This window comes from Syzygium oleosum, unplaced genomic scaffold (genome assembly GCF_021117445.2).
Source record: "Syzygium oleosum isolate NSW1041296 unplaced genomic scaffold, Sole_v2.1 Sole_v2.19, whole genome shotgun sequence".
Lineage (NCBI taxonomy): Eukaryota > Viridiplantae > Streptophyta > Magnoliopsida > Myrtales > Myrtaceae > Syzygium > Syzygium oleosum.
The window spans coordinates 4,492,301-4,518,040 of NW_026607503.1; the positions used below are offsets into that span (position 1 = coordinate 4,492,301).

General features: G+C 39.4%; 2 protein-coding genes across 2 annotated transcripts; one reads left to right on the forward strand and one right to left on the reverse strand.

The window, feature by feature from the left end:
• Positions 1 to 12,513: 12,513 nt before the first annotated feature.
• On the reverse strand, positions 12,514 to 14,485 carry LOC115674088 (pentatricopeptide repeat-containing protein At1g77360, mitochondrial-like). Its single transcript, XM_030596418.2, has one exon. It carries the CDS (start codon positions 14,326 to 14,328, stop codon positions 12,751 to 12,753), a length of 1,578 nt encoding a protein of 525 aa, XP_030452278.1. The 5' UTR covers positions 14,329 to 14,485; the 3' UTR covers positions 12,514 to 12,750.
• A 549-nt stretch (positions 14,486 to 15,034) lies between these two features.
• Positions 15,035 to 25,359, forward strand: LOC115674079 (uncharacterized). The gene is made up of 13 exons (XM_056320031.1): positions 15,035 to 15,450; positions 16,170 to 16,376; positions 17,012 to 17,149; positions 17,788 to 17,925; positions 18,563 to 18,700; positions 19,339 to 19,488; positions 20,126 to 20,275; positions 20,912 to 21,043; positions 21,818 to 21,946; positions 22,985 to 23,247; positions 23,923 to 24,133; positions 24,209 to 24,615; positions 25,086 to 25,359. Exons 1-13 carry the CDS (start codon positions 15,261 to 15,263, stop codon positions 25,110 to 25,112), a joined length of 2,280 nt encoding a protein of 759 aa, XP_056176006.1. The 5' UTR covers positions 15,035 to 15,260; the 3' UTR covers positions 25,113 to 25,359.
• The last annotated feature ends 381 nt before the right edge of the window (positions 25,360 to 25,740 follow it).

Below are 25,740 nucleotides of genomic sequence, written 5' to 3' on the forward strand. Positions count from 1 at the left end.
AAATGTAATTGAGGCACAAAACAAAAAAGTTATATGGATGACTAAGGGCAAACAGTGATCTAAATTCAGTTGACAATTGCAACTGGTACATGTTCGATCAGTGGTACATGCGTTTAGTATGGATGATAATTGCAAGAACGCAAAACGGATTACGCTTTCTTCCATCCGTAGGTGGAGGAAGCCAATGGCTTAATTAATGAATTATAGATATCGATATTACCCCAAATTATCTGTTGATGGGATTATAATTTGTAATTTATCAATCAAAAGCACGATCGGAAAAAAAATTATGGAAAATAATATACTTTAGTAAATAATGAGAGAGCATACAGAATAATATGGAGGGAGAAGGTGCATGTAAACGTCCCCCCAAAAGCATCATGAATAGGAACAATGGAGCAGGTTCTTGTGGGCTCCCACAAGTGGACGGGACGATTTTTTTAAAAGGCAAAAGAAGAGGGGGGGATGAGTTCTGAGGTCAGAGGGGCTGCTGGGAAAGCAGAGATTCCGTCTGCCATGACCGAAGAAGCGTGCAAGCTCCAGTCACCAGGACAGTAGAGAAAGAGAGAGAGAGAGAGAGAGAGAGATAGGGTGAGAGAGAGAGAGAGAGTAGGTTGACTAAGGCTCACGTGGTTCAGTAGACATGGCGGAGGGGAAGCCGAACCACTTCCCTTGTCGAGCCTCGTGGGGACTGTGGATCTGTACCCGTTGACCAAAAGAGGGACTGTGTACTGTGAGAGGGTCGTGGATGAAAATGGCAAGAAAAAGCTAAGAAACAAAAGAAGTGCGCTTGATCGAGCGGGTTAAGGGATTTCTTTGAATCCAATGGATTCTATAATCAACATCCGCCCATGTTAATGACCTTCCAAGTAGACTCGTTTGAACGGGTCTTAGACAAATTTCTTAATCGATGCATGATAGGCTGAGTGATTATGTGGGGTAGTTATATTCAGTAAATGAGTTTAAACATAACATGAGTGTTAAATACGTCATAATTAGGTTTACAACTTACTTAAACACAACTCGTCCTCATTTGATCTCGCGCCCGTTCACTCCGCACTCTCACTTCAATTTGGGTACTAATTTTCCTAAATTGGATATATTATGAAAGTGTTTTATCAATATAAGTTGGGTCAAGTATGAATCACTAGATTTGTATTGCATGGAATTTAGTAAAAAATGAGTTAAATGGGCCTGTTTAAGTTGGACTGTTTTCGACCCGATTCACCAATTTGACAGCTCTACTTCCAAGCATAGTCTTACTCGATACAAGTAGATGGGCGATTTGTGCGTGTATTTACGAGATTATCGAACTTTTCTATCATGGATAATAATACAAACAGTCCCTGAACTTTTGGCCTAATATGCAATATGGTCTTTGAACTTTCAATTTATTCAATATAGTTCCTAAATTTTAGTCTAATATTCAATGTGGTCCCTAAACTTTTAATTTGTTCAATGTAGTCCCTGAACTTTATGAAAATGTTCAATGTAGTCTATGGACCACATTAAACAAATTAAAAATTCAAAGACCATATTGAATATTAAGTTAAAGTTTAGAGACTATATTGAATAAATTGAAAATTTAGAGATCAAATTACATATTGAGTCAAAGTTCAGAGACTGTTTATGCCATTTTCCCTTTCTATCACCCAGCTCGAACTGAAGACGAACAAGGATAGGCTTTTTGGGTTCGGATGTCTCGTGTTATTAAAAAAAAGGGTTAATACCACGAAAAACCCTAAACTGGTACACTTGTGACACATTTACCCCGAACTATTTTTTGACCATAAAAAATCCCAAATAGTACATTCGTGACACATTTACCGAACTATTTTTTGACCATAAAAAATCGGCTGACATCCTTTGTGACAATTTTACCCGAATATACCACAAAAAACCCCAAAGTGTACACATGTGACAATTTTACCCCGAACTAATTTTTAATATTATTTTTTTATTTTTTGAATTTTTTCCTTTTTCTTTTTTTTTTTCTGCACCTTCAACTTTGGCCGATCGCCGGTCCGGCGACCGGCCAAAGGCAAAAGCCGGCGTGGGCCGCCTTCGCCCGACTCAGGCAGCCCTCGCCGGCGTCGGGCGGCCCTCGCTCGACGCAGGCGAGGGTCGCCCTCGCCGGATCTGGCGAGGGCGACCCTCGCCTGCGTCGGGCGGCCCTCGCTCGATGCAGGCGAGGGTCACCCGATGCAGGCGAGGGCCGCCCGACGCCGGCGAGGGCGGCCCACGCCGGCTTCCGCCTTTGGCCGGTCGCTAGACCGGCGACTGGCCAAAGTTGAAGGTGCAGAAAAAAAAAAGAAAAAAAAAAGAAAAAAGAAAAAATTCAAAAAAATTTTAAAAATAATTTTAAAAATTAGTTCGGGGTAAAATTGTCACATGTATACCAGTTTGGGGTTTTTTGTGGTATGTTCGGGGTAAAATTGTCACAGGTGTACTAGTTCGGGGTTTTTTATGATCAAAAAAATAGTTTGGGGTAAATGTGTCACACGTGTACCAGTTTAGGGTTTTTCGTGGTATTAACCCTAAAAAAAATTAGGCTTGAGGTTTGCATGGTGTGAGCGAAATACCATCCCCGTCAAATTATTCTGTGTTCGAGATATAAAAATCGATGAATGAGATTATCATACGAAATAATATGGACACGTGGTAACTTTCAGTGGGCATCTAAATCAGTGGATCACATTCGATTACCTGTAAGATTGACCACCATATATTTTTGCAAATGAAAATGTTATTTTCTTATGATAATAGGTTAAAAAAAGAAAAGAATTATTGTTGGTCGATGCCGAAACTCAAACAGAACAGATTACATTGCACTTTGGGTGACCCTCCAACGACCTCAAGTTGACATTGACAGCCTTGCTTTTCTAGGTCTCTGCAACACTATTCTTACTTGCTCTCAAGTCTTATTCAAACCTAACTATCATTTGTACTATAAACAATCTTAGACATATTCTCAAACCTTGATATAGCTTTTATTTTTTCGGGAAAAAGACGATAAAAAAAAAGTTATTTGGAGCAAGCTTTTTCTCGAGAATTTTTTAAGGTAAGCCCGATATCTCCGATCTAAATACGGCCATTTTTAATTTACAATTAAGCGAAAGTAATGTTATACTTATTTCAAGACTCGATTAGAACTTGCCGCATCATTTGATAAAAGAAGTTCTTAATAAAGATTTCATTTTACTGTATCACATTTGTCGAAGGGGAATGTGTTCATTAAGCAATACAGTGCGAACGGCCGCAAACAATCATAAAGTGTTGTGACCACATACGTGTCGTCGTGAAAACTTCATGATGCGCGCAAATATTTCGTTGCTCTACGATTGGACAAACAAGCTTATCATGATCGTAAGAATCATCGTACGATAGTCATCAACATTTACCCCTTTTTCAAGCAGTGTTTTCGAAGAAACTTGCCAGATGATAGGAGAAAATTTCAGTCATTTTCACTGAGGTTGAGTATTGTTAAGCGAGCTTTGCCCGTGTGGTTGGTGTCGGGATAGACATTATTGTATTTTCAGGTTTATATGCACGATCACTTTCTGTTTGTAGCATTCGTTTAGCTTCAAATAGGGGGTCCTATGGACAATTCAGGATCAAAGCAAGTCTAGTCGGATCTTTTATTTTTTACCATAGTACCAATCACCAACATGTGTCTTTTCATTACATTAATAATTGATATGAACATTGCTCTATCATTTGTAGTTGTTCTTCGTGGTGATATTGTTGAGAGTCTACTTTAATCAATGAGTCCCTTCGATTCTCAATTCGCTCTCACACTTTTACCCCACCTCTTGGTAGAGCGTGAGAATTGAAACCCACATCTGAAACTAAACGTCCTTACTCCTAACTTCCCTTGATAAGGTGAGGAATCGAACTCCCCACTTCCCCTTTCCCAAGTAGGAAGAATGGCAAACCCCAGTGGTTCACTTTGATTTGATTAGCACCGTGTGTGAATGAAAAAAAAGCTATGAGATGTAGATCCGTTTATGCGGAAAGAAATGACACAAATGATCCTTCAATTTTAATCCAATATGTAATGTCGTCTGTTTACTTTTAATTTGTCTAATGTAGTCGCTGAATTATTGGTGAATTATTCGATTTAGTCCTTAAACTATATGAAAATGTCCGAACTCGTATTTTGTTAATTCAAGTTAACAGAGTCCGTTGATGTGGCTTATAATTCATTAAATTTGAACGGTAAACGGAAAAAAAAAGTTATATGTGGATTATCCAAATAAGATATTTATCTAAAATCAATATATTATAATACACGTTATCAAATAACAACATACATGTTAACGCCTTAAATTTTTTTTTATTTTTCTAAAGTAGATGGATATGTAAACTTATCATTTTTAATAGTCCAACTCGACATAAAATAATCCACATCATCAAATAAAGTCTAATTTATCGTTTGAGCAAACAAAATAACTACATTGAACATTTAGCAATAGTTTATAGATCACATCAAACAAATTAAAAGTTCATGGACGACACTGCACGTTCGATCAAACTATATGGACCATTTGTTTCATTAACACTTCATGTGATATTAAATGTATGAAAGCGATTGAACTAAAGCATTGGGTACCGTTTTGGGAAGGATTTCCTCAAACCTTATCATCCACTTAATCATCTTTAACAACGACATTAGGGCTTTTTATATCACAAAAATCCGCACAAAGATTGAGTAAAAAATAACTAAAGTAGCACTCACATCCTAATCAGTAACAAGTATGGCGAACTTTCTTTTTTTTTTTTTTCTTTCAATGCATAGTGTCTAATCATCCGTTCATTCTGGGTTAATTTCCCCGATCTCTTGTAAACTTGAGAAGATGATTTAATTTGGAATCAATCTTTGATGTAAGGATGACAATTAAACATTAAAATAGTTCAAAGACTTAAATAAATCAAATTAAAAATTCAAAGAAAACATTACATATTGAAAAAAAATTCAAAGATCTAATTAAGCGAACCAAAGTTTAGGGACATCACACATTAAACAAAATCAGCTCCATCCTTGTATGTTCCTCTAGGTTGGTAAATGCACCATTTGGTAACATCATGATACGAACATATAAGAAACAAGTATCAAGAAGGCCAGTTACATTAATTTGAATCCATACGGTACTCTTTAGGGAGAAAATACTCAAAATTTGCCAAGCGCCACATCTATTGATGAGGTGGGGTGCGTTTTTTATTCATGTCCAATAATTGGTTGATATGTGCTTGCCAAGTTGGATTAGAAAAAAAAAAGTCTAATTTTTCTCTTCTTCCTCCTCCATCCACTTTTTTTTTCTCCGGATCTGACCGTCGTCCATGGCCATCGACATTGCGTTTAGTTGTCTTTTTGGTTGGCTCTTGAGATCTGGCCACCCATGGTCGCCAGCACCAAGCAAGCCGTAGTTACTCACAGCCATGGCTCCAGATCCGAAGCTCGTGGCCATGAGCTCCAGATTTGGAGCCATGGCCGCGAGCACGACAGCTCCAGATGTAAAAGTTCGGCTAAGCCTAGATCTAAAGGCTGCTCATGAAGTTCCCGTGCCGCTTGCTTTCGACAATGCAACTTGAAAACAAAAAAGGAAGAAGGGAGATTGAATCGAAACTTTTCTTCGTCTTCTCTGAGCACGGGAAAGTCTCATCCATGACAGCGATAGGCGAGGTTGAGATCCCAATGGCGAACTTCCACATCTAAAGGTCGATATCCGACATTGAACTTACAGATGCCTTTAGATCCGAAACGCCTCATCGCGGCCGCCATTGCCACGCTCACGCTTCCAGATTTGAGCAAACTTCCCTTCAAAATTGGCCATACTAGCTCGTCCATGGCCGCGACGGGACATCTAGATATGTAACCATGACTCTAGCAATAGCGGCGCGTCCATGGTCATAGCGACGGTGGTCGACTTCCAGATATGCAAGTCTGTCACCATGACTCCAGATCTAATCTTCGGCAATAAAGTTAAGGGAAGGAACGCTGACCACAAAGACGATGGACAGAGTTCGACACCCGGCAGTGGTCACCTTGGACTCGACGTCGGCAACTCCACCAGTGGCGATGGAGGCGGGAGGTTGGGCTCTAGTGGCGAGAGATGGAGGCAGAAGTGTAGATGGAGGAGGAAAAGTGAGGCGGATTGAGGTTTTTTATTTTGTTTAACTAAACCCACAACAATATATGTGTGTCAATTTGTAATTGGTTCTAGGTGAAAAAATGCACGCGCTCGCAAACTACATAATATTTTCTCACTTTGAGAGCCGGTCAATATATTTAGTTGAACCCTTCTTTATTCGAAAGGTAAAGCTACCCACTGCCCAAAAATCAATACCTTTTTTTTTTGGTCGACCTAGGAGATTGTTAAGATGGAACTCAAATCTGAACCCGTCAATATATCCAGTTGAACTTATATTTACTAAAAAACTTAAGTCAATGAGTTACGAGCCAAGTATGATATATGAACAACTCAAAATCACACAAATTTTGACATGTGGGACTTTACGAATACAACTCACACGTGCATATGTGAGTATTGTTGAGCCGGCCTTGTACGTGTGGTTGTTGTTGGGATAGTGACGTCATTGCATTTTACGGCTTATATGCTCGATCACTTTGTGCTTGTAGAATTCGATTTGCTCGGATAAAGGGGGGTCATAAGGACAATTCAGGATCAAAGCAAGTCCAGTCGGATCTTTTCTTTTTACCATGTGACCAAACACCAAAACGGGTCCTTTCAATTCCCTTTATAATTGATGTAAACATTGCTCCACCATTCGCAGTTTACTTCATGGTGATATTAACGATATTCCTTTTAATTGACAAGTCCCTTCGGTTTGATTAGCCCCATTAATACATGAGAAAAGCTAGAGATGCTGATCCGTTTGGTTGGATTTAGTGTACGAAAGTGATTGAACTAAAGCATGGTGTAGGTACTCAAAAGAAATAAATTCCGTACAAATATAAAGAAACATCTATCAAAGTAGAAGAAATCCTTACTAGTAACAAGTATAGAGAACTTTTTCTATTTTCAATTAAGACACATAGTGCCTAATCATCCATTCGTTCTCTGCTAGTTTCATTGATCTCTTAAAAACCCGAGAAAAAGATAAAGTTATTCATATCGAGTGCGACGCTATACATTGATTGAAGTTGGATTTCCTCTTTAAAGTAAGGATGGCAATTGTCCATTTGGGATTAGTTCAAACATTTAAAATAAACCAAATCGAAAGTTCAAAGTCGACATTACGTGTTGCAAAAATGTTCAAAGATCTAATTGAACTAGCCGAACTTTAGGGACAATGCACGTTAAACAAAATTAGTTCTGTCCTCGAAAACCTTACATGTCGATATGCTCCTCTAAGTTGGCGAATGCACCATTATGTGAAACAAGAATCAATAAGCCCGATTATATTAATGTAGCCCCTGTTTACCAGCTGACAAGACAGTTGCCATGCACGCTTTGCATTATTGCTAACATGTCCAACTTTCGTGTTCCCCCTCATCATCACCACCAAAATCATTATAAGTGTTCATCTCTGAATAAATCGCATTAGGTATAGGGAGTTTTCCATAGTATATATATGTCCATCGATACACGATACAAGCGGGTCCATCAAACACGAAAGTGTATTCTGTACACGTCTCGTACAAACCCTAGTTTAAAAGATTTGCATAACATGATCTCTCCTAATCACTTGTCGATTTGTGGGTTGATGCCCTGGTTCAACCATTCGCCTCCATCCCAGTTTCCATCATAATAATCCATATACTGTCTCCTTCGCGGATCTTTGCATACACCACTCTATTTGTCTTTCTGTTGTGCTGTAAAAGTGGTATTATTGGGCATACTGGGTTATGAAACTAGCAAATAGCACCAAGAGGGCGTGAATAGGTGATTTGAATGCTAATTGAGCAATTTTATTGCGGAATTAATTGATCTCAGGTAAAGTCTGAATAATGTTCAGATTTTGATCAATCTTTGAATGGCAAACAAATAAATGTGCAATTAAATAAATAAAAGGAGTTTTAGGGAAGAGAAAATATGCACATAGATGTATAGTGGTTCGGCTTAAATCAAGTCTACGTCTACATTCCTACGCTGACAGCTCATTGACTGGATTTCGCTAGATGATCAATCAAGAGATTACAAGTTCTGAGTGATATTTTTCTGTGAAGAATGGATCACTCTATCTCATTCAATCACTCTTATAACAAGTCTCTCAATATCACAGATATTAGCTCAAGATGGACAAGTTATACTGGTCGAAGTGTGCTCAGACTTTGGAATGGATGATTCTGGAAATCGTCTCTCTACTTCTGCTCTTTGACAATTTGTTTCCTTTTATACTCCTCTACTTCCAAACTAATCGTTTGACAGTTTTCAAAGGATCATCTCTTCAAATCTTTATCTTGGACAGATTTGTATAAAAGGACTGAGTAGCCATTGAGTAACAAAGTCTGAATTCCGCTAAATCTGATCGTCTATACAACTAGAACTTTGGTTTTCATAAGCAGAGCTTCTTCATTTGGAAATAAACTTGTCGTGGGGTTGATTGTCAATCAATCAAGGATATTTCAAGATGTAAATATTCTTTGCAAAATAGCCTTTTAAGATCGAATCAATCAATACTTTCCGGTGGTGAAATCCAAGCCAGATTACTAGCCGTTTTTTTGGGTTTGCGATATTGTCTGAATAAAGTCTAATCCTTATCTTGTACTTCAAAACTTGAGTCAGAATGGTTTATTATCTAATTTCTGAATCTTTTGTTTTCAATATAAACTGAAATTCTTTAACTGCCGTATACAAAGTCTGAACTTTGTCTTTTGCTATGTAGAACTTAGACTTTTTCTTCTGATCCTTGTAAAGTCTGGACTTCTAGAAAATGACTTTCTAGACTTAGAAATTCTTTAAAAGTATTTGTCAGACTTATAATAACTCTTGGACAGTTTTGTCAACTTCAAAATATATTAGAAGGTTTTTTTAACACTGGGAAATCCTATTATGCTGATCCTGCTCTGCACCATGAAGATGCTATCTATGCTCCCTCCATGCTTTGATGGGGGGTTTTATAATTAAGGAACTCGGTGCAAGATTCTTCCCAAGGTTCCTGATGTATACCCTCCTTTCATAAAGAAAACTCCTCAGACACACTTGTCCACTTATTTCCTTTCATGAAGAAAATTCAAGAGATATTTTGTAGGAAAAATTGTCAAATAAGTTCTAAACCTAGTGCACTTTTGCTAATTCATTTCTAAACCTTTCAATTTTACCAATTTAGTCCTAAATCGTTTCACGTTTCGCCAATTGTGTCCATTCAATCAAATTTTAGCCGGAAATCACTGATGTAGATGTCAACAGTCCTACGTAGTACGGCCGACAATGACGTGGATAAATTTTAATATTTTTTTAAAAAATTTAAAAAATTTTACAATTTCCTTTTTTTCTTTTCTTCACTTTTTCTTCTCTTTTCCTTCTTTACTTTTTTTTTTCTTTTTTTCCTTCTTTTTTCCTCCGCTAGCCATTACCAACAACTCGCCAATGGCCGGCCATCAACGAAGGCCTAGTGATGGCCAGCAAAGGCGACCCTCGCTCGATTCGGCGATGGCTGACGGAGGGAAAAGGGAAAAAAAGAAAAAATAAAACAAAGAAAAGAAGAGAAAAGGAAAAAAGAAAAAAGAACAAAATTAAAGAAGGAAAAGAGAAGGAAAAGAAAAGAAAAAAGGAAAAATAAAAAATTCGAAAAATATTAAAATATTATAAAAAATTGTCAACGTCATTACTGGCATGTCACGTCAAACGGCCGGAGTTAATATCGGTGATTTCTTGCCAAAATTGACCAGATAGACTTAATAGGCAAAATGTGAAAAGGTTTAAAACTCAATTGACATAATTAAAAATTTTATGACTGAATTGATAATAGTACAATAGGTTTAGGACTTTTTGGACAATTTTCCCTATATTATATGGATGTGAATATAAAATCATATCATTATTGCATGAAATGGCGCAATGAACAATTTTATTTCCAACGGTACAATGCTTAAGAACAATTTTGTATTAGAAGGTATGATGGATGGAAGAGCTTTTACTTGGGAACTTTTGAGACATGTAACAGTTTAAGCTATATTATTTTTCTGTAACTGCTATTTGCCTTATTTTTTTTTAAAATGAAGCAAAAATAAAAAGGAGAAACCGATTCCCGAGTAATTCGAGAATCAGATCGGATGAACATGGTAGGTTATGGGTCGCTTCCAAGACAAATATGGTAAGTTTCAAGTTCCAAAAACTAGGAACCGATTTTAACAGGATAAATTCCAAGTTTCAGATCTAGAACCTACCCACCTTGAACCGATCACCGCTAAAAAGAACATTAGTTTTCTGTGTTTTAATATTGCAAAATAGCAATTATAGAAAATTAAATTATTTTTGTAACTCTTCCTATCAACTAGTTCTTTAATGTTATCAAGTCACTATTAACTAGTTCTTTAAAAGTTCGCATTTATTTTGTTCAAAAAAGGAAGATTCATGTGAAATGTGATACAATTTAACATATAATTTGTGTCAAAATACATATTCCAATTTTAAACAAATGAAAAAAATTCACGTGCTACTAGTAACAATTAAATTGTCTAATATTAGTATTCTTTGACTAACCGATTATCTATTTTTACCGTGAAAATCTCAAATTTTGAGCAAAGTTCTTTATGTATTATCTTTCTTATATTAAATGACATCTTAAAAATGTCACTATTATCTACCATGACAGCTTCATATTTAAAGAATATTAGTGAGCACAACTCATCTGTGTATCATGTATTTCTATTAGTTAAATCGCCTTATGGTTTGTGTTTCATCTCAAACTCATATGGCCATGTGAAGTCCTTTCAAAGGCATCTCTTGCCCTGTTAAATTGTGAAGGGGAAATATGCAAGAAAAAAAACGTTAGGTGGGTCCAAACCTATCCAATTCTACATAGACCATCTATTAAAATTATGTCAAGCGGCAGTTTACCTTGCATAAAATAAAAGAATTACTCTTTCCTCCCCCTTTCTCCCCCTCTCTCTATCTTCTGCACAATCCTCGGCCCCAGCTCAGCTTTGTGCGCCATCCCGGCAGCCTTGGCTGTCGAACTGTCATCCCCGCCGCGCCACCATTGCGGTAGTAGCTGCCGCCCATTTCACTCCACTCACCCTCAGTCCCCTACTCCTCGTCTCGCTCGGATTGACCACCACCCGTTCTCTCTCTCTCTCTCTCTCTCTGAAACCCTCGCAAGGATCACCACAGCCGCCGCCGAGCCCTCATTACCTTGGATCGAGATCGATCTGTGCTGGTCAACCTCTAATTAGCCTTGGCCCCAGCCTCGGTTCGAGGATGCGGAAGCACCGACACGGGCTCCGTGCAATTGAACAATTCTAATGAACAATTAGAACTTGGCTAATGAATAATTCTCCAGTATCAATCCTACCAATTCGTGGGAAAAACAAGCACAGAAAATGGCTCACAAGAAGTTTATCACAGGATCTTGAGAGGATTTTCAATACACAAGGAAAATTGCTGCCCAAGAGAACTACAGACTATTGATAGAACAACGTCATCGGCGATCAGTGCGTCCTGCTCATGACTACTGACTTCACAAGGCACTTCAAGACTCATCCTTTTGGTTAGACATCTCTCTTCATTGGCAATGTCCGAATACGTATAGCTAAGCAGGCACATCTCATCCTTTTGGTTTTCCAGGCAAAAGACATCTGATGCATAAAATTTGTTAACAGCATCCAAAGATGATAATTCGCCACAGTTTTTGCGTCTGAATTGAGCGACACCAGAAAATAGATGATGTGTATAGCAAGGGCAACATAAAAATGTCATCGACACCTCAAAGTTTTGCATTCGGCATTCCTCACATCACAAACCATTTAATCAATGCAACTGAGCTTCTTGGCAACTAGTTGCTTCTTAATGATTGTCAAATCATGATACTTCCAACAAACAACGAACATGCAGCCTCCCGCAACATGAAGCCACTTCTTACTCTGTACAAAATGAAGAGTACATTACAACCAAGAAGAATAACTACAATCTTCCGATAAACAAGGGTCATGTGATATTATCACCTTCGCGTGAAATAAAAGAAGCTAAGACTACCAGAAAAGGATGACTAAATGACCATCCGTATAAATACAAAGCCTTGACTAAAATAATTCTTCTAATTGCAGGTACTAATATTGGACTAACAATGATAACCAAAAAGCCATTTCCAAAAGACCATCCAAAACAATACAGCTCCAAGAATACAAGCTCAACTTTAGAGTGCTCTAACATAAACAGATGGTTGCAATGCAAATTCATAGATAAAGGACAAAGGCTGCTGAATCTACTCACCAAGAAATAAGCCCCATTGCAAACAATGATATCCATTCATTGTCCAAAAACTGCCGGAATATTCAACCTCACAATTAGCTTAGCGAGAAAATTCTCTTCTCCAAAAGAGGAGAAATTGGAACGAAACAGTCAACTACTCAAAAAGCAGGATTTTTGGTTAAAACAGATATCCAGATTGACATTGTCCATACAACCAAGGAGGATGGTTCGTGCAACCAAGATGGTTCAACGATTCACAGTTCATTCTTAGTAGGGACGGAAGTATTGGAGGCACAGAATATACAGTTGACTAGATTCAAAATATGGCCAATCTGAAAATGCCACCTCTAAACACAAAGACTTGAATGAATTTTTAACCTACATGAGGACTTCTCCACTTCCTCAAAAGTTCATCATACACATGTAACTTTCTGGCTTTGGAAAGGCTCTGTTTCAATTTCGACAATGTGGAAGAGGACAATTCAATTCCTCTTTCAACGATATCCTCGGCATATTTGACTGCTTCAGGGAGCCTGTCAATATCAAGAAGCCCCAAAATCAAAATATTTCCAGTCTCATCCAAATCGGACCTGTAGTACTCGACCATCCACTTCCAAACCTTTGTAGCCGAGTGATGGTCTCGTATATCTATAAATATCCTGGCAGCTGCATTGCAATTGGCCAGGCTTGGCACGCATTCATTTTTCACCATCTCTGTAAACACTATAGAGGCCTCCTTTAGTTTCCTGCATTTGATCAAGAACTGAAGCAAAATATTGTAAGTTCTATCATCGGGAAATGCCCCATTGTAGACCATTTCATCCAACAGCTTCTCGGCTACATTGATGCGGTCAGTGTAACAATGGAAAGCTATCATTGAATTATACATTTCTGTATCCGGTCTACACCCAACTCTTCCTACCATAGCTTCCCATAGAAAGTCGGCTCCTTTAGAATCAGTACGCTTTATACACTCCTCCAATGCATTTCGAAAGAACTTCATCCCTGGATAACACCTTTGATCGCTCATCGTCCGGAAATATTTCAATGCTTCAGACATCCCACTAGGACCCTTTAACAAAGTACACAAAAAGGAGCTGTAGGCAGGCACGTTGGCAGGGTCCCAACCGATTTCTACCACCATCTCGGCGAAAGTCCGCCTAGCACCAGTCACATTCCCTTCATTCTCCCAACCCTCCAACAATATTGCATACGTATCCGCGTCCGGCCTAATCCTCTCCTTCACGATTCGTAAGAAGTCCACTGCATCCAAAGTCTTACCGTCCCTGCAAATCGCGCTAATCAGCGAATTCAATGCTACCACATCAGGCGGCATGCCGTATTGGTCCATAACTTCAAAAGTCATAACAGCTTCTTGCAAGCTACCGGCAATCACGTAGCTACTGAAAACCGAAGCGAAAGTGGCGAGCGAAAGCAACCCTTTTTTCCGCATCGACTTCACGGCATCCCACATCGCATCAAACAGAGAGTTCTTACCCAACATGTCCACCACCAAGTTCCAAGCGTACGGGCTGTGGTCGTCCTTGAGCTGGTGCCCGGACCACCGGAAGAACTTGACGGCGGAGCCCGGGCAGCCGTAGGACAGCTTGAGCACCTCCTCCACATCTTCTTGCCCGACCCCGATGCCGGAATCTTCGAGGACCTTCTCGACGGCGAGGGAGGGGGTTCTGGCGACGATTTCGCACAGAACCCTGATCCTGGGCGGCAAATCGGGGACGTCGAGGTACGAACTGAAAGTCTGCTGCTTGCCCACTTCTTGTTTCGGGCCGATGCGGTGGGCTTGAGGATGAGGACGTGGGTACGCTGGGGATTTCGATCTTGACCCCGGCATATTCAGAGAGAAACGGCGCTCCTTGTCGAAGGGCGAACTGGGTGGCGGGGAACGGGAGCGGCGGAAATCGCGGTACGGCCGCTTCCGGCCGCCGGCCATTGATCCTCCTCTTGGGTAAAGCTATGCAAGATTTGCAGAGGGTTTATGGTAACGGCAAGGAAAAGCCCCGATCGAGAAGAAGAAGAAAGAAATCAGAAGGTATGGTGTGGGGCGAGACGACAATCTGATTTTCTCCTGGGAAAACGCTAAAGCGTGCCGACTGTCTGGGCCGAAACATGGAGCCGACCAGGGGAATTTACGAACATGCCCCCCCCGGGTGTGTTTCTCTTGGAAGTTGCCATCGATACAAAAAAACACGCAAAATCGGTTTAACAATGAAAAATCCCAAATTGGTACAGGTAAATTTACCCCGAAGTAAGTTTTTAACTATCAAAATCTTCAAACTGGTATATATGTGATAAATTTACCCTTTCATTTACTTTTTATGAAGAAACTCTCTCATTTACTTTTAAGCAAGGTTATATGCATCGAAATATATAAAAATTCTTAATTTTGATAAACGACATTCGATCCATAAGTAGATTGGGGTTCTTATTTCCACGACTGCTTACGTAACAGGCGGTAATTCTTGGAAAGTTTATAATAATGGATACAAAATCACTTTCTTCCACCCTTTTGTTTTTGTTTTGGTCACGCTTTCTTCCCTTAAATTGATGATACTCATCTCCTTCACCGTCCCCATTTTCTCCATAAATCTATTTTTTTTGGAGTAAATCTCGTGTTCTTGAAATTGGCCGGTCCAGTGTCACGAGAGCGAGTGCGCACGTGCGCGGCTAAAAAGCGATATTTGTGCCGTTCCGGCTCGTTTTTGCTGAGCTCACTCCGACGGTTCAGCTTCCAAAAAGGCCTCTCGCCCTCAATTTTGCCCTAGCCTCGCCGGACCCGGAGCTCCTCCTCCGATTGCCTCCGCCGTCCGCCGTCCGTCGTCCGCCGTCCGGTTCCAGCGAGCGAGCCAGAGGAAGGGAAGCGAAATGAGCGATCTCTGCCAGTTCCCTGGTCTAAACCTTCCGGCGCCGGCGCCGGCTCCGGCTCCTGCTCCGGCTCCGGCTACGGCGCTGGCTCCTGCTCCGGCTCGGGCGCCGGCTCCTGCTCCGGCTCTGGCTCTGGCTTCGGCTTCTACTCTGGCTGCTGCTCTGTTTCGGGCTCCCTCGGCTTCTTCAAGTAAGTCTCTCTCTCTCTCTCTCACTGAAAGTTACGTGCTTTGCTTGAAAAGACGCCCGTGGAATCTGGGGAGGAAGTGTGAAGTTTCGGTCTCGAGAAATGCATCGTTAATTGGATGACGAAATGACTCTGTGCTTGACAAATGCCGCGAAATCCGTTTGGTTGGATGAGGTGAGACGAGAAAGTTTTGACGGAAAAGAAAAACCTAGATAAGTACTAGCTTGCTAGGATGACTGGTACTATTTTGAGTCCTTTTTTGTTTTTTCTGATGAACATCGGTCCATGATGAAGATTGATTAGCTTCTGCATTACCTTTAGTGGGTGCTGATCAGGATATGTGAGGAGTCGGCGTTGATAAATTGATTGACCAATTTCTTCAGGCGAAGGCGCTTAAAATCGGTTTGCCTCTATGCTGGAATTTTAAATTGGTTGAGGTATATAACCGGGTATCTAAGTCGACTACGACGTTAGCAGAAACAGGGGAGTGCGCAATTCTCAAGTTTTTTTCTGATAATAGCTGTTGGTTGAAGATGTGGCAGTTTCTTTGCGAAATACTCTTTAATTACCATTGCAAAAACAGACAAGATAAAATGTCGTTTATTATGGAGATGAATTTGGAGACTAGATATGGTTACTACAGTTCCTCTGTTCGTCCCCCCATGGGAAACGCCGTTCCTCACATGCTATGATTCCTTTTTCTCATGATCTGTAATGGAAAGCTGTAAAGAGTGCGGCACAGGCATCGTTCTTCACTATGACAGTTGCCTATCTCGTTTTATCAGCTGTGCCTGTCAGAAAGGGCAATCTCAGTCAATTTCCTCAACCGGAACTTTCTCCTGCTGGGCCTGCTCTGGCTCTGGCTCTGGCTCTGGCTCCACCTTCATCTCAGGCTCCCACGGAAGCTCAGGCGTTTGACCCTTCTTTGCGTAAGCCTTGCTGATGAACATTGATTTATAATGAGATTTGCGACAGCATAACGTAAACAAGATTGATTAGCTTCGGCATACACTTAAGTGGGAGTAATAAACGTTGTCCTGATTGAAAGGATTTATTACTATATATGTGGACATTGAACAACTTGATTCTCCAATGGTTTATAATATGATCAGATTATATGAGAAATTGGCATTCATAAATTGATTGACCAATTTCTTTAGGCGAAGGTGCCTAAAAGCTGGTTTGCCTCTTTTCAGGATCACAAATATGGTTGCGGTATTTATTTATAACCTAATATTGAAGTTCAATGGTGTCAGCGGAAACAAGGATAGTGCACTTCTAATGTTTTGATCATAGCTGTTGGTTGATAGATGTGGATTTTCTTTGCTAAATACTTCTTACTTAACCATTCCAAAAAAAAACAAGATAGAGTGTCTTTTGTTGCGGAGATGAAACAGGAGGCTGGATACAGTTCAGGACAGTTCCCTCAGTTCATCCCCCATTAGGAAAGGCCGATCCTCACGTGCTATGATTCCTTTTTCCCGTAATTTGAAATGGAAAGCTGTAGAAAATGCTGTAGAGGCATCGTCTTTCAATATGACAGTCACCTGTCTCGTTTTTTCAGGTGTGCCCGTCAGAATGGAGAATCTTAGTCAATTACCTCAACCGGAACTTCCTCTTGCTGAACCTGCTCAGGCTTCGGCTCCGGCTCTGCCTTCATCTCAGGCTCCCAAGCAAGCTCGGGCATTTGACCCTTCTTTGCGTAAGTCTTGCTGATGAACGTTGATTTATAACGAGATTTGCGACAGCATAACGTAAACAAGAGTGATTAGCTTTGGCATACACTTAAGTGGGACTAACAATCTTTGTCCTGATTGAAAGGATATATTACTATATATGTGGACTTTGAAGAACTTGATTCTCCAATGGTTTATAATGTGATCAGATTATATGAGAAATTGGCATTCATAAATTGATTGACCAATTTCTTTAGGCGAAGGTGCCTAAAAGCTGGTTTGCCTCTTTTCAGGAATCACAAATATGGTTGCGGTATTTATTTATAACCTAATATTGAAGTTCAGTATGGTGTCAGCGGAAACAAGGATAGTGCACTTCTAATGTTTTGATCATAGCTGTTGGTTGATAGATGTGGAGTTTCTTTGCTAAATACTTCTTACTTAACCATTCCAAAAACAAACAAGATAGAGTGTCTTTTGTTGCGGAGATGAAATAGGAGGCTGGATACAGTTCAGGACAGTTCCCTCAGTTCATCCCCCAATAGGAAAGGCCGATCCTCACGTGCTATGATTCCTTTTTCCCGTAATTTGAAATGGAAAGCTGTAGAAAATGCTGTAGAGGCATCGTCTTTCAATATGACAGTCACCTGTCTCGTTTTTTCAGGTGTGCCCGTCAGAATGGAGAATCTTAGTCAATTACCTCAACCGGAACTTCCTCTTGCTGAACCTGCTCAGGCTCCGGCTCCGGCTCTGCCTTCATCTCAGGCTCCCAAGCAAGCTCAGGCATTTGACCCTTCTTTGCGTAAGTCTTGCTGATGAACGTTGATTTATAATGAGATTTGCGACAGCATAACATAAACAAGAGTGATTAGCTTTGGCATACACTTAAGTGGGACTAACAATCTTTGTCCTGATTGAAAGGATATATTACTATATATGTGGACTTTGAAGAACTTGATTCTCCAATGGTTTATAATGTGATCAGATTATATGAGAAATTGGCATTCATAAATTGATTGACCAATTTCTTTAGGCGAAGGTCCCTAAAAGCTGGTTTGCCTCTTTCAGGAATCACAAATATGGTTGCAGTATTTATTTATAACCTAATATTGAAGTTCATTATGGTGTCAGCGGAAACAAGGATAGTGCACTTCTAATGTTTTGATCATAGCTGTTGGTTGATAGATGTGGAGTTTCTTTGCTAAATACTTCTTACTGAACCATTCCAAAAACAAACAAGATAGAGTGTCTTTTGTTGCGGAGATGAAATAGGAGGCTGGATACAGTTCAGGACAGTTCCCTCAGTTCATCCCCCAATAGGAAAGGCCGATCCTCACGTGCTATGATTCCTTTTTCCCGTAATTTGAAATGGAAAGCTGTAGAAAATGCTGTAGAGGCATCGTCTTTCAATATGACAGTCACCTGTCTCGTTTTTTCAGGTGTGCCCGTCAGAATGGAGAATCTTAGTCAATTACCTCGACCGAAACTTCCTCTTGCTGAACCTGCTCAGGCTCCAGCTCCGGCTCTGCCTTCATCTCAGGCTCCCAAGCATGCTCAGGCATTTGACCCTTCTTTGCGTAAGTCTTGCTGATGAACATTGATTTATAATGAGATTTGCGACAGCATAACATAAACAAGAGTGATTAGCTTTGGCATACACTTAAGTGGGACTAACAATCTTTGTCCTGATTGAAAGGATATATTACTATACATGTGGACTTTGAAGAACTTGATTCTCCAAATAGTTTATAATGTGATCAGATTATATGAGAAATTGGCATCCATAAATTGATTGACCAATTTCTTTAGGCGAAGGTGCCTAAAAGCTGGTTTGCCTCTTTTCAGGAATCACAAATATGGTTGTGGTATTTATTTATAACCTAATATTGAAGTTCATTATGGTGTCAGCGGAAACAAGGATAATGCACTTCTAATGTTTTGATCATAGCTGTTGGTTGATAGATGTGGAGTTTCTTTGCTAAATACTTCTTACTTAACCATTCCAAAAACAAACAAGATAGAGTGTCTTTTGTTTGGAGATAAAATAGGAGGCTGGATACAGTTCAGGACAGTTCCCTCAGTTCATCCCCCAATAGGAAAGGCCGATCCTCACGTGCTATGATTCCTTTTTCCCGTAATTTGAAATGGAAAGCGGTGGAAAATGCTGTAGAGGTATCGTCTTTCAATATGACAGTCACCTGTCTCGTTTTTTCAGGTGTGCCCGTCAGAATGGAGAATCTTAGTCAATTTCTTCAACCGGAACTTCCTCTTGCTGAACCTGCTCAGGCTTTGGCTCCGGCTCCGGCTCCGGCTCCGCCTTCATCTCAGGCTCCCATGCAAGCTCAGGCATTTGACCCTTCTTTTTGTAAGTCTTGCTGGTGAACATTGATTTATAATGAGATTTGCGACAGCATAACGTAATTAAGAACAATTAGCTTCGGCATACACTTAAGAGGGACTAACGTTCGTTGTCCTGATTGAAAGGATATATTACTATATATGTGGACTTTGAACAACTAGATTATCAAATGGTTTATAATGTGATCAGATTATATGAGAAATTGGCATTCATAAATTGATTGACCAATTTCTTTAGGCGAAGGTGCCTAAAAGCTGGTTTGCCTCTTTTCAGGAATCACAAATATGGTTGCGGTATTTATTTATAACCTAATATTGAAGTTCATTATGGTGTCAGCGGAAACAAGGATACTGCACTTCTAATGTTTTGATCATAGCTGTTGGTTGATAGATGTGGAGTTTCTTTGCTAAATACTTCTTACTTAACCATTCCAAAAACAAACAAGATAGAGTGTCTTTTATTTGGAGATAAAATAGGAGGCTGGATACAGTTCAGGACAGTTCCCTCAGTTCATCCCCCAATAGGAAAGGCCGATCCTCACATGCTATGGTTCCTTTTTCCCCTAATTTGAAATGGAAAGCTGTGGAAAATGCTGTAGAGGCATCGTCTTTCAATATGACAGTCACCTGTCTCGTTTTTTCAGGTGTGCCCATCAGAATGGAGAATCTTAGTCAATTTCCTCAACCGGAACTTCCTCTTGCTGAACCTGCTCAGGCTCCGGCTCCGACTCCGGCTCTGGCTCCTCCTTCATCTCAGGCTCCCAAGCAAGCTCCGGCATTTGACCCTTCTTTTTGTAAGTCTTGCTGATGAACATTGATTTATAATGAGATTTGCGACAGCATAATGTAATTAAGAACAATTAGCTTCGGCATACACTTAAGAGGGACTAACATTCGTTGTCCTGATTGAAAGGATATATTACTATATATGTGGACTTTGAACAACTAGATTATCCAATGGTTTATAATTTGATCAGATTATATGAGAAATTGGCATTCATAAATTGATTGACCAATTTCTTTAGGCGAAGGTGCCTAAAAGCTGGTTTGCCTCTTTTCAGGAATCACAAATATGGTTGCGGTATTTATTTATAACCTAATATTGAAGTTCATTATGGTGTCAGCAGAAACAAGGATAGTGCACTTCTAATGTTTTGATCATAGCTGTTGGTTGATAGATGTGGAGTTTCTTTGCTAAATACTTCTTACTTAACCATCCCTAAATCAAACAAGATAGTGTGTCTTTTGTTGTGGAGATGATATAGGAGGCAGGATACAGTTCACGACAGTTCCTCAGTTCATCCCTCAATAGAAAAGGCCGTTCCTCACATGCTAGATTCTTTTTTCCCATGATATGAAATGGAAAGCTGTAGAAAATGTGGTAGAGGCATCGTTTTTCAATATGACAGTCACCTGTCTCGTTTTTTCAGCTGTTCCTGTCAGAACGGACAATCATAGTCAATTTCGTCAACCGGAACTACCTCTTGCTATCCCAGCTCAGGCTCTGGCTCCATCTTCATCTCAGGCTCCCGTGCAAGCTCAGGTGTTCGACCCTTCTTTGCGTAAGTCTTGCTGACAAATATTGTTTTATAATGAGATTTGCTATCATAACTTAATGAAGAATGATTAGCTTCTGCGCATGCTTAAGCAGGACCAATTATTGTCATCCTGATTGAAAGGATATATTAATATTTATGTTGACTTTAAACAACTAGATTCTCCAATGGGTTATCATCTGAATGGATTATATGAGAAATTGGCATTCATAAATTGATTGACCAAATTTTTTTTTTTTGGGCTAAAATGCTTAAGTCAGTTTTTCTCTATACTGGATTATCAAATCGTTTATGATGTAAATGGAGAATCTGGTGATAAAGCTAAAAGTTGTACATTATGTTTCTTTCTTCTAATTTTTTTTGCATCGAGATTACACTCTTTATGGCATACCTGATATTTAGCCGTGTAGGTTTGGCTATGATTGCAGCAGAAATAAAGGATTGTGAATATTTTATTTTTATTTTTCAAAATGATTTCCTAATCGTTTGGTCAAAAGATGTGGAATCTCTTTGCTAAGTATTTCTTACTTTATCATTCCAAAAGCAAACAAGACAAGTGTTTTTTTTTTTTTTATTTATTGTGGAGGCTTACTATCGATTCTATCAATGAAGAACTGGGAGGCTGGACACTCTGCAGTACCCAATTCATCCCCCCATGCTAATGGCTGTTCAACTCATGTTATGATTTTTTACTCATGATCTCATATCAAATGTTGTAAAAAGTGCTGGAGAGGTTTTGTCTTTCAATATGACAGTCATTGTCTGTTTCATTTTTTTCAGTTGTACCAGCCAGAATAAACGATCTCGGTGAATTTTCTCAACCAGAACCTCCTTTAGCTATCCCTGCTCAGGCTGTAGCTCCACCTTCAACTCGAGCTTCAGAGCAAGCTCAGGTTTCCTGCCCTCCATGTAAGTCTTGCTGTTTTGGTCTCTCATCTGATGTTACTTGTTCTTGGTGAAAAATTCAAATGTTAATAATCTTGTATAGCTTAAACATTTACCTAACTTTGGGGTTTGTCTCACTTTGCTCTCCATTGTTTCATTTTCTATAATTTACCCTATGTATCCTAATTTCTATAGACCATTTTAAAATGGCCCAAGTTTTTTCCACATTATAATGCATGGCCCACTGTGCTCACGTAGGGTCAAAACTGTCTTTTTTGACACTTGATCTATTCGAATAGTCGATGTTTGGCTTATGACTTTGTATACTTTGTTTTCAAGAACTTTCTTACTAACTATTGGCTATGAATCTTCTTGACTAGAAGGATGATTAAAGGAAAAATTCGAGTAATTTTGAGGATAAATGTGACTATATGGGAATAAATAGATATATGACGTGTTGTGACAAACTTTAGCAACTTTGCTGTTGATGGTGGATATTTGAGAAAAAAATGAAACGATTTTGTTAAATCTAAAAGGTGAATCATGAAAAATGATATAACAATGAGTAAAAGGAGACCGATCCATAGCTTCATATGTATGATTCGATAGTCAGGGAAAGGGTGCTTTGCTTTTTGTAATGTGTTTCGGATTCTTTCATCTACTCTGGAACGATAAATCTGACTTACTCCCAGAAAAAACCAAAAAATAAAAAATCTGCTTCTATTGACATTTAGAGGTGGTAACATGCTTTTCCAGGAATTTGCTGCCCTGCTTGATGTTTCATATCCTAGTATCCTCATATATGTCAGAAATGACTTCTAATTTGGCATTTACTTTAGTATGTCCTTCCTGTGAAGTGAAAAGGTTTGTGATTTTTGGTTATTGTTTGAGTATAGAACAACAAATGTATTCTCTTTTTTTCGTGTTTCTAAATGGTCAAAAGAAACCTTCTAATTCCAGAAAATGGGCGATGCTACTATAAAGTGGGCAAAAGACTAGTGACGCGTGCATCATTGATAACCAAAATGGAGACCTTATATATCATATATGTAATTTATTCAGGTGTTCCAGAGCAAGTGATGTACAAAAATCGGTTACAGGAGTATACGCAGAAAATAATGGTGCATTTTCCTATTTATAAGACAATAAATGAGGGATCTCAACATGCACCGAGATATAGGTCAACGGTATTCGTAGATGGGAAAAGCTTCACATCTCCCGACACATTTCCCCAAAAAAAGGAAGCTGAGCAAAATGTTGCTCAAATTGCATTGGACCTTTTGTCACAAAAGATGAAGGATGAAGGCTGTCCTCTTATCCATGAGGTTTGATAATTCTTTAACCATTGCGATCGATTCACTTGAATTGTTCTAGCATATGTTATATAGCTGAAAATGCTGGAAATCATTATCTTTGAATTGATGCCATGTTCTTATCATGCAAGTGGATGTCTTGAAGAAACCTTGAACTGAACTTACTAATTTATTTGAGACCTTCCAACTATGAGCGTACATCAGGTGGATATCTCTGCAATTTCTCCTAATTAATATTGTCTTATATAAGCTGATTGCGAGAACGTGCCTTTCTAAGGTTGTTGATAAAATACATCCAGTTGTATGTGCACGTCCAATGGAGGTCAACATTTAATTCTAATTATCTAAATGTGCTTGTCATGTGGTTAACTGGACCTTTTTGATTTCTCGACATGCTCCTGGTGTCATCTGGTCTTTAGATGAATTTTCCTGGTATTTTGTCTATCGTATGACTGATAGTTATTCTCGACTATATGGAACCACTAAATCGAATGATTAATATGAAGATGGGGGGTATAACTTAGGTAATAAGACAATAGGGAGTAGTCTTTAATATTTTGCATTTCGTTTCATCCAATAGCAACTGGAAAACAAGATGTTTGCTTCACACTCTCATTGCTATATTTTGATTCTTGATTTGTCCTTCTGTTTTTTAACTAATCTGCTGGTTATTTCATTACTGCATAGGATGCAATTTTTTGCAAGTCTATTCTTAATGAATATGCAGCCAAGATGAACTTGGAAATGCCCAATTACACAACCATTCAGCCACAAGGGGCAGTTCCTGTTTTTGTATCTTCTTTGGTATTCAATGGTGTAACTTATACCGGCGATGTTGGTAAAAGCAAAAAGGAGGCTGAACAATTGGCAGCGCGTGCTGCCATTCAATCCCTATATGGTATGCCATTTTTTATACTTTATCTTGAAGTTATGCACGTTTCTATTCAGTCAACTAAGAAAGGATGTAATGCAGATGATAGCCAGTCGAAAATTGTTCTTTTGAAGACGATCAAGTCTAAGTGGAAACTTTATGCTACACACCGTGAGACTAAGTATTCAGGTCCTCTTGGAGAGAATGTAACAGAGAATGTGGGAGGCAATTCTGAAATCTCAAATACCAATCATAGAGAAGCTTCTAGGCCAGCTAATTATGTTCTTGGTCGTGCTATTCCCCAGGCATGCTCAGAAGTACCTACACCACATCATTTGTTCCAAATACCAAGAGCAGTGGCTGAAGCATCCTCTACAGTAGAGAATTCGTTGATCTCCTTTGTTCCTTCGAGAACCGAACAGCAGCCTATTGCTGCTGCGAATTCTAGTAAAAAGCGACGCAAGAACAAGAAAAAGGCCAATAAAAAACCGCGTGTTGATCCTCAGCAGGTTCTACTCTTTACTTATAAATTCTTTTTTTAAACCATTTTAACTGAGTTCTTGTCATCGTATAGGGTGGCTACTTGTCTTTGAACTTTGTTTCTTAGATGTGTGCGATGTAAGTGTTAATTAGTATGCAAACTGATGATTTTCAGAAGGAAATAGTTAAAGACACCTTTACTCCTGTTGCCATTTCCTCCTTAATCGATCTCTGAAAAATCTCGGAGCATCTTTAACTGCTCTCCGATAGAACCTTTCTCAATAAAAATAGTCAACCACCTTGTTGGACTGTTGTGCAGTGATTGTGAACGATGGATTTGTTGCTGGACAAATTGTTAATGTTTGCTTTTGCAGGTTTTGAGTTGACGTCTCCATATATGTCAGTCAAAATGCATGTGATGCATGCTTGTCTCCTACGTTCTTCTTGTTTTAGAAGTTGGATCATTCACTCTGTTACCTAATATTCCTAATCTTTGCAGGTTACCCAATGCTGTGATGCCTTTTGACCAAGCCCCGCCTTGTTCTGTTTCACAGGAGACGGAACATATGTGTAAGCTTTCTAGTTAGACATTAGCTTTCGAGGCTTGGCACCGTGGCTCTCTTTTGAGCGGTATACAAACTTCTCTGTGTTATAGCCTTGACAATTAGGATTTGTATTGTCGGATTGGATGTGGGGTCCATGTATATTATGGTGAGTAGTAAACGCCGATCCTCCTATACCTGTTTAGTTAAAAGGAATTTGTGCTTCTTGAATTTGTTGGTTCCATGGCTGTTTATCTAATTTCTTTGTGTTCTTGTGGGATTATGATATTGCGAAGGTGTATCCCAAAACTGGCACACTTTATTGTGGCTAGATTTTGAATTAGGAACGAGAAATGACCCGTTCAATATCACCAAGGCTGAATGGCTTTGTGCGGATCAAAGTTAAACACAAAATTTGCATACCCAGCTGTTACAGGGAGCTCATATCCAACTTTCTAACGCCATCCCGGACGTCGAAAGCTGTTGTCCAACAAAGGTGATCAGGAAATTCATAAGAGCTACTGTCTTTTCATCCATTCCAATGCCGATCGAAACCGTCTTTCTTAACTATCATGTACGGAGGCTCTTCAACTAATTAAGAAACAAACATAT